The sequence below is a fragment of the Nansenia antarctica genome, assembly GCF_963989245.1.
Source record: "Nansenia antarctica genome assembly, chromosome: 17".
NCBI lineage: Eukaryota > Metazoa > Chordata > Actinopteri > Argentiniformes > Microstomatidae > Nansenia > Nansenia antarctica.
The window spans coordinates 13,135,693-13,148,192 of NC_137687.1; the positions used below are offsets into that span (position 1 = coordinate 13,135,693).

At 44.9% G+C, this 12,500-nt stretch overlaps 1 protein-coding gene across 1 annotated transcript in view; it reads left to right on the plus strand.

Annotated features, from left to right (window-relative positions):
* The window catches only part of gpr158a (G protein-coupled receptor 158a), a gene marked incomplete at both ends in the record, with an annotated part of 82,934 nt that overhangs the window by 7,425 nt on the left and 63,009 nt on the right, over positions 1 to 12,500 (plus strand). Inside the window, one exon of the mRNA XM_080547438.1 lies at positions 5,164 to 5,269. Coding sequence (XP_080403564.1) covers positions 5,164 to 5,269 — 106 coding nt within the window. The remainder of the gene's footprint in view (positions 1 to 5,163; positions 5,270 to 12,500) is intronic.

The following is a 12,500-nucleotide window of genomic DNA, read 5'->3' on the forward strand; positions in this document are numbered from 1 at the left end:
GTCCTAAGATAATAAAACACAGTCATTTGACCCCTGTTAGTAAATAAACATTTTATATCTTTGCACTCAATAAAATGTCAGGACCCTCCTTTCATGACTTTTCCTAGATATGTGCGTTCTACCACCCAGTATCCTTACATTTTCAAAACCACATCAGGATAAGCTAGTATAAAGCTATTTTACCGTTTTTCTGTGTAGGAAACAGGCTAATTTACAAGCGGCCAACTAGTGGTCGTTGTGTGTAAATAGCAGCCTGAGCATTGTAAAGAGGTCAATGGTCATTTGACCCCCGAGGCGGCTCTTTTAGTAGGTAAAAACGGCACGGCTGTTCTAGTTCTAAACAGTTCATGTGAGGTACTTCTTATCCTTCAAGGCACACCATTACAATCCATCAACTTCAAAAACAACAACAACATGCTTTTAGAGGAGGCTCAGCCATCGCTGCTAATGCGTCACGTCAAGAGAATGATCACAATGTCAGATCTGTGGGGCCTTGTTCTCAAGACTAAAACATCCCTGACATGATGGAGATGCATTAAGCAGGACAGGACGAGGAGAAGCTAATGTGCCTATCGCCGTTGGCTGAACATGGGACCCCCCTGCAACCCTCCCCCCCCCCCTCCCCCCCACACCACCACCTCCTCCACGCGGCCCAGGTCGTTTTATTGAGTTCTGTCGCTGGTCATCAAAGCAGACGAAACGCCCCCGGCGACTGTAACGCCACAGAAAGACACAGACACTGTCCTGAGTGCTCTTTTTAGTAGGTAAGAAAGGCACGGCTGTTCTAGTGTTAACCCCTTCCCTTGCCAAGTGCAGCTGTGACATTTTTATTTCCAGCCTAATGCACCCTGACCTAAATACAACGTTATTATTACAATATGGTAAGGGAGGCCTCTCTGAGCCCAGACTGGGTATGACTACTGCTACAATCTCTTTCCCTTTATTCGTTGTTGTGTTGTGCGTTGGATAAACCAAGTGATGTTGTTTGAACCCTTCATACCACTGCATTCACTTGTCTGCTTTATGCCTGAAGGTCTGTTGACCGAAAGCTCGCAATAAAATACGTTTTTTAAGTGTGCGGATGCTGTTATTTTGCAGCTCTATTGATACTCTTCGGGTTCCAGCACCTCAGCAAAGTCTGATCACGGATGAGCGGTGGTATTTTCACTATTCTGATTCCTTTATTGGACTGTTAAAACAGCCCTTTTCTCTGGCCTCTCTGAAGTCGACAGTTTAGTAGTAGCATGTTTGCGTTTAGCCGGAGGAGGTTTGGGGTTTCCTTCTCTGTCTGTTTCTGGATGCGGTCCATCTCAGCAGATGCTTCATGCCCCCTCGCTGTGCCCCCCCCCCGCTAACGGACGCTGGGATGTCCCAGGGTAGTCAAGCTGCCCAGACAGCAGCTAGCTAGCATCTCCACATGGTTACTTTCACTAGCCAAACTGAAAATGTAGGCTAATTGTACAATTCGCTAATAGAGTTAGAAACCATTGAACCGGAGTCTAGAGCAACATGTCTTTTGGGTGATTTATTTGTTTATTACCAGTAAGACCTGGATATTCATAACATAAACACACTTTAGAAGTGTACAAATTGTCAGGCTAATATAAGCACGACTGTGTCACTGTCTTGGTCCGTTAGAAACAAGGGAACACTACTAATAAATAATAATAATGATAATACATTAGACTTATATAGCGCTTTTCTAGACACTCAAAGACGAGTAAAAACGCTGGGGACACATGGGAAGGGGAGGGGGAGAGGGTTAACTGGTGAAGGCGAGCTTGAAGAGGTGGGTTTTGAGGGCCTGCTTAAATGTTGGGAGGGTGTTGGCCTGTCTGGTGTGGTTGGGGAGTGCGTTCCAGAGGGACGGGGCTGCGGCTGAAAAAGCCCTATCACCCCAGGTCCGGAGCTTGGTCCTGGTGGTCTTGAGGGTGGTTTGGTCGGCAAACCAAACAACTACTTGCTGTGGGATGCTGCTGCTCATCCTTTCTCCTACTGTTCTTTACATAGACAATGAATGGAGGAAAAACGAAAGAGAGGGCTACTCACACACACACACACACACACACACACACACACAGACAGACACAGACGCACACACAAACACACACACACACACACACACACACAGACACACACACACACACACACACACACACACACACACACACACACACACACACACAGACACAGACACACACTCAGAAAGAGAGTTTGATTCCTGGGGAAAAGCTCTCTTCCCTGCTTTCTTTCTCTCTCTTCCCTGCTTTCTCTCTCTCTCTTCCCTGCTTTCTCTCTCTCTCTCTCTCTCTCTCTCTCTCTCTCTCTCTCTCTCTCTCTCTCTCTCTCCCTCTCTCCTGCTTCCCTCTGCTCCGTCTCTGGGCCTGAGGGGCAGATGACCACTATGGCAGCCTTGGAGACAGTGCTCCTCTCTTGGCTGCCCAGGCTGAGCTGCCGGCTGCAGGCTGTTTATTTGTATTCAGCCGTCGCCTCTCTGAGAGTCATGGTTGCAGGCGTCCCGAGGCTTCAGACGATCCGTGGACCATATGTCCACTTTTGGCTTGAATGCTCAAAAAGCGGCCTGAGGAGCTGAGGGCTTCGGAAGAGAGAAAGGAGGGAATGGATAGAGAATAAGAAAGAAGGGAAAGGAAAACAACTAAGCCGGAGTGTGTTTTGTTTCGGGGAGTTTGTGAGTGGTTGAAAGCTGACGAGATGTGACGAGCTGTGTTGCCTACAGGACTCGGGGTTGGGGGGGGGTAGGGGGCGGGGGGCATGTGTGTTTGTGTTTGTCTGTGTGTGTGTGTGTACCATCGCCATAGCCTGGCAGAGTCAGCTGTCTGTCAATTGTCTGACCAATGGGAAAAAGCACACTGGCAAAATCAAATAGACTGCTACATTTAATGGTGGCTCTTGTCTGTCTTTGAAGTGGTGTAGTTTGTGTGTGTGTGTGTGTCCGTGTATGTGTGTGTCCGTGTTCGTGTGTGTGTGTGTGTGTGTGTGTGTGTGTGTGTCTCTGTGTGTGTGTGAGTGTGTGTATGTGCGTGTGTGTGTGTGTATGGGGGGTGGGGGGGGGGTAGACTGTCCATACACATGTTTTTGTTATTTTTCTATTACAGTAGGTTTGAATTGAAGTGTTTTGCAGAGAGCAGTAGGGGACTGAAACACACTGAATCAGTTAGCCCTCAGGCAAGGCCATGGAGCGGAGTTATTAATAACAGCATAGGTGAAAGAGTCTGTGTGCATGCACTCTCCCTCTCTCTCTCTTTCACGCACGCACACACACATGCACACACACACACACACGTGCACACACACACACACACACACGCACACACACACACACACACACACATACACACACACACACACGTGCACACACACACACACACACATACACACACACACACACACACACAGCACTGGGAACACGATAAATCAGTTCGCTTGCACCTGGAGAAGGTGCTTCGCCACATTCATCTGTGTGTGTGTGTGCGAGAGAGAGAGAGTGAGTGCATGCACACAGACTCTTTCACCTATGCTGTTATTAATAAGAGAGAGAGAGAGAAAGAGAGAGAGAAATGACTCTTCCTTGTACACATTCACTACGGTCCGGACTCGAAACAGTAACACATCTCTATACTCTCTATCGACGCATACGCACTTCAATTTGTAGTTAATTCAAACTTCATCACAAGGTCATTAGAGAGGGCACCATTTTAATTAGTCTATTTCATAAGGTAATTAATGCCGCCTTCTTTACCATCTGGTCGCATCATAGGAGGGAAGGAGGAAAGTCTCCTTTTTTTCTTATCAGATCTCTGTGGGTATCTGCTCGCGTCAAGCTGTTCTCCAAATCACAGCCCTGCCCACCGACAGGCCGGGGCAGGAAATCAGCTGCCGAAACACCTGAAGCACCTGCAGTAAAAAATAAACACGGTGAAGAGGAAGATAGCAGCCCTGTGGCAGCGTACTATGTTCCTTAACCCTTTCCTGTCGTAGCTGTGCTACAACTCTGTCACAACTCTCTCTAACAACTCCTCTCTTTCTCCCCAGCCAAACTCAATAACCGTACCATTCACCGGTCAAACTGATCGAACCAGGAGAGAAAGCGTCATTTAGCTTTAACCAGGTTTTTTCCTGTTTATGTTAAGTACAGTTAGTCGGCAAGCCTACCTTGATTGAAATTTGAAAGCGTATAGATATGTTTCAAGGTTGAGGTCAGACTATGCGGCGGTCTTGCGGGTTAGAGTGTCCTCCGGGAGGTCGTGAGTTCGATCCCCGGGCCGAGTCGTCGACCGAAGATAAAAATGGTACCCGGTGCCTCCCTGCTTGGCACTCAGCATTAAGGGTTGGATTAGGGGGGTAAGACCCTGCGACATACCAGCGTCATGCAGATAGGCTCCTGCCCCCTAAGGGCCGTTAGGCTCCAGAACCGTCGGTTCTCACGGCTGATTACTTTACTATTTCCATTGTACTAGGTCACATCTGAATTGTTTTTGTGTGTGTGTGTGTGTGTGTGTGTGAGGGGGGGGGGGGGGGGGAGGGGGGTTACCACTATCAAACCCGCTTGACCCCCTTGTCATCGCCACTAATAAGAGAACAAATATTTTCTACCTCCTGCTCCATAGCCGCCCCGAGCAATGTTTTTTTCTCTCAAGCGATGGCTGGACTAAAGGATTCTACCTTTTTTCTGAAAGTTAGTGTTTGTAGTCGTGTTCTTCGACGGTGTGTTTTACAGTAGTGGTGGATTCCAGAATTGTTATGGTTTTGCTTTTTTGCGATTTGCTTCCATATTTGGGGACCTTTGGGGGCAGAGCTTTCAGTGTGGCAGCTCCCACCCTCTGGAACTCTCTCCCCACAGCGATCCGCAACGCCCCCCCCCCCCCCCCCCAACCCTGGACACTTTTAAATCAGCCCTCAAAACCCACCTGTTCTCTAAGGCCTTTAGCCTCTAGTCTAGTTTGTCAGTCTCATTGTCTTTGTTTCTTTGCTTTGTTTTTTCTGTTCTGTCTGTCTGACTGTCTGTCTATGAAATCTGTTAAGCGTCCTTGGGTTTGAGAAAGGCGCTATATAAATCTAAGATATTATTATTATTATTATTATTATTATTATTATTATATTAAGCTCAACAAGTTGTCCTTCTGCTTTCCTCCTCTGTTCCAGGGGCGTGGTCAGGGTGGACGTCAGTCTCCAGGATGTGGATATTGACCAGTGCTCCGCTGACGGCTGGTTCGCAGGGACCAATCGATGCAACCTGACCACCATGGAGGTTAGTCCAGTCCCCTGTATTCATGACCTGGTGATGGATGATGTGTCATAAAACCAGACACTGACACACTGACCTGAATCTGTTCATATTACAAAGCCTTTACCGCTGTCATCGGTGGACCAATCAATCATTACATCACATAGTATTAACACTAGAACAGCCGTGGGTGGGGTAATTTGACCCTGTGAGTAAAAGAAAACGTTATATCTTTGCACTCGATCAAATTTCAGGACCCTCCTTTCATGACTTTTCCTAGATACGTGCGTTCTACCACCCAGTATCCTTACATTTTCAAAATCACATCAGGATAAGCTAGTATATAGATATTTAGCAGTTTTTCTGTGTAGGAGGCAGGCTAATTTACAAGCGGCCAACTAGTGGACTTTGAGTGTAAGTAGCAGCTTCCCATTCTAAAGACTATTGTCATTTGACCCCCGAAGCGGCTCTTATAGTAGGTAAAAAAAGGCACGGCTGTTCTGGTGTTAATATTAAGCTGATACATTTGGTAATTTAATGACTTTAAACCCCTAGCCACGCATGGCTGTATATATATATATATATATATATATATATATATATATATATATATATATATATATATATACACTATACTCTTACCGTTGTCCAGCTTTTAAACGGAGGTCGATACTACGACTACCGACATTCAGTTTTAGATGTTCTTGGTCTTGTTGATCAAGGTATTGTGGTCTTTTTCGACTTTCTTTTCTTACCTACTTCAGACTTTAGGCTACAACACACAGCCGGCAGCGTAGTTGTTTTGTCGCTGGTCTTAATGCTGCTGACCGGCCGCTGCAGGGTCCAGGGTCATTAAGACTGATGGGCTTTTAAGAGCTGCTGTAGTTCAGCCTCCTTCATAATACATGTGATGTAATGGATTGCAGTGAGCTCTCTGAATAATTAACTACTACACTCTCTTTGTCTGAGCACATCCAACCTCTCCGTTGGACAGTTGAATATGGAGTCAGGGGCGAGTGTGTGTGTGCGTGTGTCCGTGTGTGTGCGTGTGTGTGTGTGTGTGTGTGTGTGTGTGTAATGTAATGTAATGTAATGTATGTGTGTGTGTGTGTAATGTGGTGTGTGTGTGTGTGTGTGTGTGTGTGTGACAAAGACACACACACACACACACACAGACACACATTACATTACACACACACATTACATTACACACACACACACACACACACACACACACTCACACTCACACACATTACATCAGCTGCATGACAGATAGAGCAATGTTGTAACTGACGTTAAGCCTTCATAGAGGTAAACCCTTGACATGTTCCTCCCAGGTAGTATGCTTGTATCAACAAGCATACTACCATACACAAAAGCACACACGCACACATACACACAGGTACACACACATATACACACAGGTATACACACACACACACACACACAAACACACACACACACACACACACGCGCGCGCGCGCGCACACACAGGCACACACACACACACACATGCACGCACGCACGCACGCACGCCCACACACATACGTGTCTACCCTGACACCGTGTGGCCCTGTACAGTTCTGACTTCAGCGCCATGGATGAGTTCATGTCAGCCATGCGTCTGTTAACAGTGACTGGGAACAGCTTCTTCTGCTTCCTGTGCTGTGTGTGCTGGGAGGTAACTCAGAGGTGGTGATGGGAGAATGGCTGCCTCTCTCCCACTATAAATAGACTGAGTGTGGGACTGCAATGTAATCAAGACATGCACAGCTAGTGTTATAATGTGATAAAAAACACATTGCTAGCAGAAGCCCCTTCATATGCAAACAGGGATTCATTTGGTGTTATTACCCTGGTTGGCACATGTTCATAAAGATGCAATCCTACGCACACGCACACACACACACACACACACACACACACACACACACACACACACACACACACACACACACTAATGTGATGTTTGATGGATTCTGTAGCATCATCACTAAAGTAGACTAGCATGTGCTGATGAGAGTGTTTGAGTATTTGACAAGCAAGTTGTTTGTCAGACAAAAATGTCAGTCTGTTTCAAATGTACAGTTCTTTATCTGAGAGAAAACGTCTGTGTACTATGGTTACATTACGCTATTTTAATTTGACATATCTCTGAAATGAGAATGGTAAATGGACTGACTTATATAGCGCCTTTATCCAAAGCGCTTTACAACGGCCTCTCCTTCACACACACATTCACACACACACATTCACACACCAATGACGGCAAGCTACCATGCAAAGCGCCGGCCGGCCCGCTCACTGGGAGCAATTTGGGGTTCAGTGTTTTGCCCAAGGACACTTCGACATGTGGCCAGCCGGGGCTCGAACCACCGATCTGCCAACCTTGCGATCATTAGACGGCGGCTCCTCTACCTCCTGAACCACAGGCGCCCAGAGAAGATCTATAATGATGGAGCCGTGAAGTTTCATATCCTCTATCAAATAATGACGGTCTCCATCTGGTTATGGTTTCCTCTCACCTTCCAGTCCCGCGGTGCCTCAGAATGGGACTTGTGTTCCTTCCTTGAATTTGTCAAAAAGGGGTTAACACTAGAACAGCCATGAATAAAACGTTTTTTATTATTATATATATATCTTTGCCCTCGATCAAATTTCAGGACCCTCCTTTCATGACTTTTCCTAGATATGTGCGTTCTACCACCCAGTATCCTTACATTTTCTAAATCAGGATAAGCTAGTATGAAGCTATTTTGCTAGTTTATCTGTGTAGGAAGCAGGCTAATTTACAAGGCGGCCAACTAGTGGTCGTTGTGTGTAAATACCAGCTTAGCATTGTAAAGATGACCCCCAAGGCGGCTCTTATAGGGGGTAAAAAAGGCACGGCTGTTCTGGTGTGAACACCCCACCCTACCATGGCTGTTCAAAAGCAACAGACAGACAGAAACATCACACGAAACAACAACAACAAGAGCACAAACGATTACGTTCTCCCAGACGGAGTCCCACCCCCATACCCGTCTGAACAGATCTATTCCTCGTTGACTCATTCAGCCTTTTCTCCTTATTGATCATTTTATTTATCTTCTATTTTCCGCCCTGCTTTGTAAGAGTTCAGGCGTCGGATGCCTTGTCATTTCTTTTAAGCAATCTGTGATTGGGTCGTAGGTACTAGGCCGCAGGCCGAGTATGAAGACAATCACATATATTCAGTATAACAGCACGACCTCGAGTGTGATATTGCTTTTATGCAACAGTTCTACAGCGCAATTTATTAGTTAACAGTAATAAGTGACAACAGATTATGATTTGTTTGTTTATTTAATCATTTATTTTGGCTCCGTCAACAAAAAATAGTTCCGCAACTGGACTGTTGCCTAGTAACCTGAACACAAACATCTGCAGGCTAGCTACTCCCAGTGCTGTTATACTGTATATCAGCACTCATGGAATGCCTCTTGTCCAATCAAATTACTTGGTCGGAACTAACTGTTGTATAATGTGTAATATCTGAAATATTCAGCACGATTGTGTGCACGTGCCGTGCGTACGTGTGCGTGCAGTTTCTTGTGTATCTACGTCTGTGCGTGGGTTCTTCTCTTCCAAACTTTGGCAGAAATACATTGTCTCGTTTCTCCGTGTGTGTCTTGAAGAAGTGATTGAGATACGTGTCTTCAAAGGGAGCTGGTGGTAACGAGGGAACAGTTTCTTTTTTTAAAGTTATTTTTCTTGAGTGGCGCAGTCCCACTCATATTTTTCATTTTATTGGACAGATACAGTGAAGATAGACAGGGAAGTAAGGGAGAGAGGGCATGTCAGCAGGGCATGGGCTGGATTCGAACCCATGCTGACACGGGCATAAGTGTGCACTGTAGACCACGGTGCTAGACCACTGGACCACCGCAGGACACAAGAGAACAGTTTCTGTCTCCGTTTCACTGAGGAATTGTGGTCCTCTGTGGCTCAGTTGATGAGAGCATGGTGCTAACAATGCTTAGGTTGTGGCCAATGCCTAGGTCATTGGTTCTTTCTCCCTTTTAGTCTGCAATTAACATGCAGATACATCTTTGCATTTCCTTCACTAATGCACATTCATCTTGTTCCTTCTGACTTGCAAGATCCATCCATCCATCCATCCATCCATCCATAAGTCTCTTCCATCCATCCATCCATCCAAGTCTCTTCCATCTGAGTTTAGTTTCTTGGTAGGAGAGACACTGCATGGGACAATGTGTGTCTACACATTATGTAGAGGCTGGTGGGGGTAGAGGCTGGTGGAGGTAGAAATCGGAGGACAGGCTCATTGTAACGCATGGAATGGAGTGAAGGATGGTATGCAACACCATGGGTTTCTCTCAATCCACTGGTCCCTTCTCTCCCCTTACATTTACATTTACATTTTTGGCATTTAGCAGGCACCTTATTCCAAAGCGACTTACAATCGATACATTAGACTAAGCAAGTGCAGTTCACCAGTTCATCAGTTCACCAGTCAGTTCACCAGTTCACCAGTTGTGCTGAGGCACAAACATGTACATTTCAAGCCTGCAAACTGTGACACTTTAAAATAACGTGAAAAAATACTTTTGTGCAATATGACAACCCTAGTTGACTATCTGTGCAGTATAGTACAGTGGATTGTGTACATAGCCTTTATTGATGTAAACCAGCTCCCTACCTTCTTGTGATTTTATGCTTTTTCTATTTTTTATTTTTTTTTCCCTTTCCTAACACCAGGGGAGCCACCCCTCCTAAATTTCGTTGTTTGGTACCTGTACTGTAGCAATGACAAATAAAGTCCATTCCATTCCAGGAAGAGTAATCTAGCTCAGGCCCGGGGCCATTGGCAGTCGTCGTGATAGAAGCAGAAAGAAAGTTTACTAACCTTTACTCTTGACACTTCTCTTACCACACACTGTAAGTGAACATGAGAGCTACGTCTGATGAGGAAGCAGTGGTGGGATTTGTCATTATTTAAATATGAATGTATATACGTATATACAGTATATATATCATGGTGCAATAACAGGAAGGGCAGTGCCTACTCTATGGCTGAAAGCATCAATTTGCTGCTTTGGCCAGTGCCACTTTGCTGTCAAGGACAATAAATGACACTCAATGTTGTTATGGTCTCCTGGCTGTGAACCAGATGCCCATTAGCCTAACAGCAAACATCTCTTTCTTTGATGAAGGACACTCGAACAGATTGAATCTCAGTGACTGTTTCAGTAATATTGTTTAGGCTAGAAATATATCAAACTGTGTATTTATGTTTTCAGTTGATTCATAAAAATTGTGCTATCATAGCTTTATTAGCTGCATATATAATAATAATAATAATAATAATAATAATAATACTACTAATAATAATACTAATAATAATAACTAACTAACTAACCCTAACTCAACCTTTCATGCTGGAACACGGATGAATATGATGATGAATGTCTCAGTTAATTAGCGCGTTGCCTGGAACAAGTGGTGAGGCCCTTGGGGACTGGACCCAGTGGAGGCAGTGACACAGGATGAATGATTACCCAGGCTAGGCTAGGCCAGCTAGGCTAGTAAAACACGTACCTCACAGGACCCTCTCAACGAGCCTGCATCCTGACTGACTCTGGCCCTGGTGATCCTGAACAAGATTTAGATTGTGGTTGGGGGGGGGGGGGGTGGGGGGGGGGTTTGTGGACATTTTGACGGGTGTTTCGTTGATTGGGGTGAGGGGGTAGATGGTAGCCGCGTTTTTGATTGACGGGTGGTAGCTAGCTTGCGCTAAATCGAAGGCGTAAGTGTGGCCCTCTCTAGCGGTTGTGGCCCTTAACAACCACATAGTGTTTATGCCAGCGGCACGCCCTGGGTCGAGTTGTGGTGGTGTGTGTGTCCTGTCCCGTCTTCTCACTGGTGAGAAAATAACACGCATCGACAACATGCGTTAGTAAGAACCAACACATAGTCGTTGTATAAACAAATGGAGAACGGACATATATTCTCTTACTGGTATTCTATCTTTATTCAGTTACAAATTGAAGGAGAGAGGCATGAGTGAAAACAGAGGAAAGAAAGTAGTAGGGCTAGCCACTGAACAGACATCTCTGGCTCTAGGTTTTTGTATTTGATGTGCGCTACTTTATTTTTGTGTGCCATGACAACTTTTACTGACCCTTGGTGTTTAAGTGAATAATGCCACTTTCATCTTCTCAAGTAGTTTCTTGGAACATTCTGGCGTTTTCACCTTTGTTCACAAGGTTGTCTTGGCCTCACAGTATCATCTCCACCACGCTGTGATGTTCCAGCCTGCAGCCTCCTCGTGGTGCTGAATTAATAAGGCAATCAGAGTTTCACTGACCTGCTGCTGCCCTTTGCTCACACTCTTACACATCCAGGCACCATGGCAAGAATAATGATGATAATGATGGATTATTAATTTCATGTACAGTATTTAAATACGTTTTCTATGTACATATCTTTGGGTGGAGCTTGTTGGCAGACACACCGAGTCTGCTCAATTGGTGGGGCGTAGTGTAGTAGTGTAGCTTCATTGGAAATCATGAAGTGGTTATCTTCTATGTATGGGGTCTGCTCTAAATGAGATGAAGAATTAAAAGTCTTCCAAGAGTATTGTGAGGAAATTCACTATTGGTTGAGGTGAAATCGATGGGTTGACATTTCAAACAAGGCTGGAAGTGATTGAGGGATTAGAAGCAGGCTCCACATCTCAGAATGAGCTTCAAACAAATGACAATGTGGAAGAAGAAAAAACAAAAAACGATTAAATGCATGAACAATTTAGTCCTGCTTTTGTTGACTTTGGCCTAGGGCAATACCCATAAATTACCTTTAAAAAAGAGGAGACAACTGCTATTCTCCACAATTATATAGCAATTACGTTGACAGCTCACCAAAAAAAAGCTAGCCAAAGACACTTTGAGATAGTTTAGCCAAGGTTGTTGCTCCCTGAATAAGAAGTGGGATATGACGTTTAAATCACATGGCCTATTAAGACGCAGATACAACTTGTGACTTGAGGTTAGCCATTAAGTACCAAATGAAAATCAAAAAATGATATAGTTGTAAATAGGTTTAACACTTAATCAGCCATGAGGGGTCATTGTTTCACCCTCCTTTCATGACTTTTCCTAGATATGTGCGTTCTACCACCCAGTATCCTTACATTTTCTAAATCACATCAGGATAAGTTAGTATAAAGCTATTTTGTTGCAGTTTGTCTGTGTAGACGGCAGGCTCATTTACA